Below are 1,058 nucleotides of genomic sequence, written 5' to 3' on the forward strand. Positions count from 1 at the left end.
AGTAAAGAAGTTTGTCCCATAATTATTTATAATCACCCTAGTAAATTATATACTGCAACACCTTTCTGAAATATTGAAATCAAAATATATTTAGTTTTTCAGATGATACATGAAAAGAATTTTAAATCTATAACTTTAAAACTTCTTCTTCATAGAAGTATATTTTGCACATTAGCTTTTAAGCAGAGTATGTTAAAAGTTTTTTTTTTATACATTCTTCATATATTTATTACTTTTAGTAGATGTATTTTGAAATTCCATATGCTGACTTAGAACCTAATGATCTAGTAATATTTGATGTTTTACCTGCAGTTTCATGTCAAAGGCATACATTTTTTTTTTATTAACTACCAAAATTATCCTCATATCTCCCCTCTCAATATTTTTTTCTATTCAAACCTGATCAACAAGGACAAAAAAATATATGCATTCAAAGGCACAGCCAGAACACTAGAAAGCGTGGGGCACCAAAGCTTTCTAAGATCTGCAATGCTTCCCTTGCATTTTGCATGATTGAAATATTTACTCTTGTGTTTTCCTAATAACTTATATAAATCAATGATCAACTGATATCAAGTTTAAAGAATGTATGCAGTGTACATAAACCCCAAAGACTTACTCTATTCTTCAGTTTCAGAGCATCCATTCTAGCCCGTAGTTCTGCCATCCGAGCTCGGGTCATTGCTTCTTCGTCTGCTGCTTGAGCCTTGCGCAGGGCATCCTCTTCCATATGACTGCTGCTGAAATAATTGGATGGTTTTAGATTCGCAGTAATAATTATAGGTATAAAATGGAAATAAAATCTTAATTATGTATTGCAACTATAATTGTATTTCTAATAATGGTAAAATTTGTAATGGGATCTTGTCCTTTTTTATATTTGGTTTGTGACTTATGCAAAACACCTTATAATTATTCTTTTAAATGAAAATGTCTTCTTACAGATGATTTCCTGATTTCCCATATGAACACTTTGTAAAGGATTCTTTGCAATAGAAAACTGAATTAGACCATGCTAAATCATAACAAAATAGATTTCTTGCACAGTGAACATCTGG

At 30.6% G+C, this 1,058-nt stretch overlaps 1 protein-coding gene across 1 annotated transcript in view; it reads right to left on the reverse strand.

Moving 5' to 3' along the window:
* Nucleotides 1-1,058, reverse strand: part of LOC119590617 — a 47,142-nt gene that overhangs the window by 3,076 nt on the left and 43,008 nt on the right. Inside the window, exon 6 of the mRNA XM_037939295.1 lies at nucleotides 620-737. Coding sequence (XP_037795223.1) covers nucleotides 620-737 — 118 coding nt within the window. The remainder of the gene's footprint in view (nucleotides 1-619; nucleotides 738-1,058) is intronic.

The sequence above is a fragment of the Penaeus monodon genome, chromosome 27, assembly GCF_015228065.2.
Source record: "Penaeus monodon isolate SGIC_2016 chromosome 27, NSTDA_Pmon_1, whole genome shotgun sequence".
Taxonomy (NCBI): domain Eukaryota; kingdom Metazoa; phylum Arthropoda; class Malacostraca; order Decapoda; family Penaeidae; genus Penaeus; species Penaeus monodon.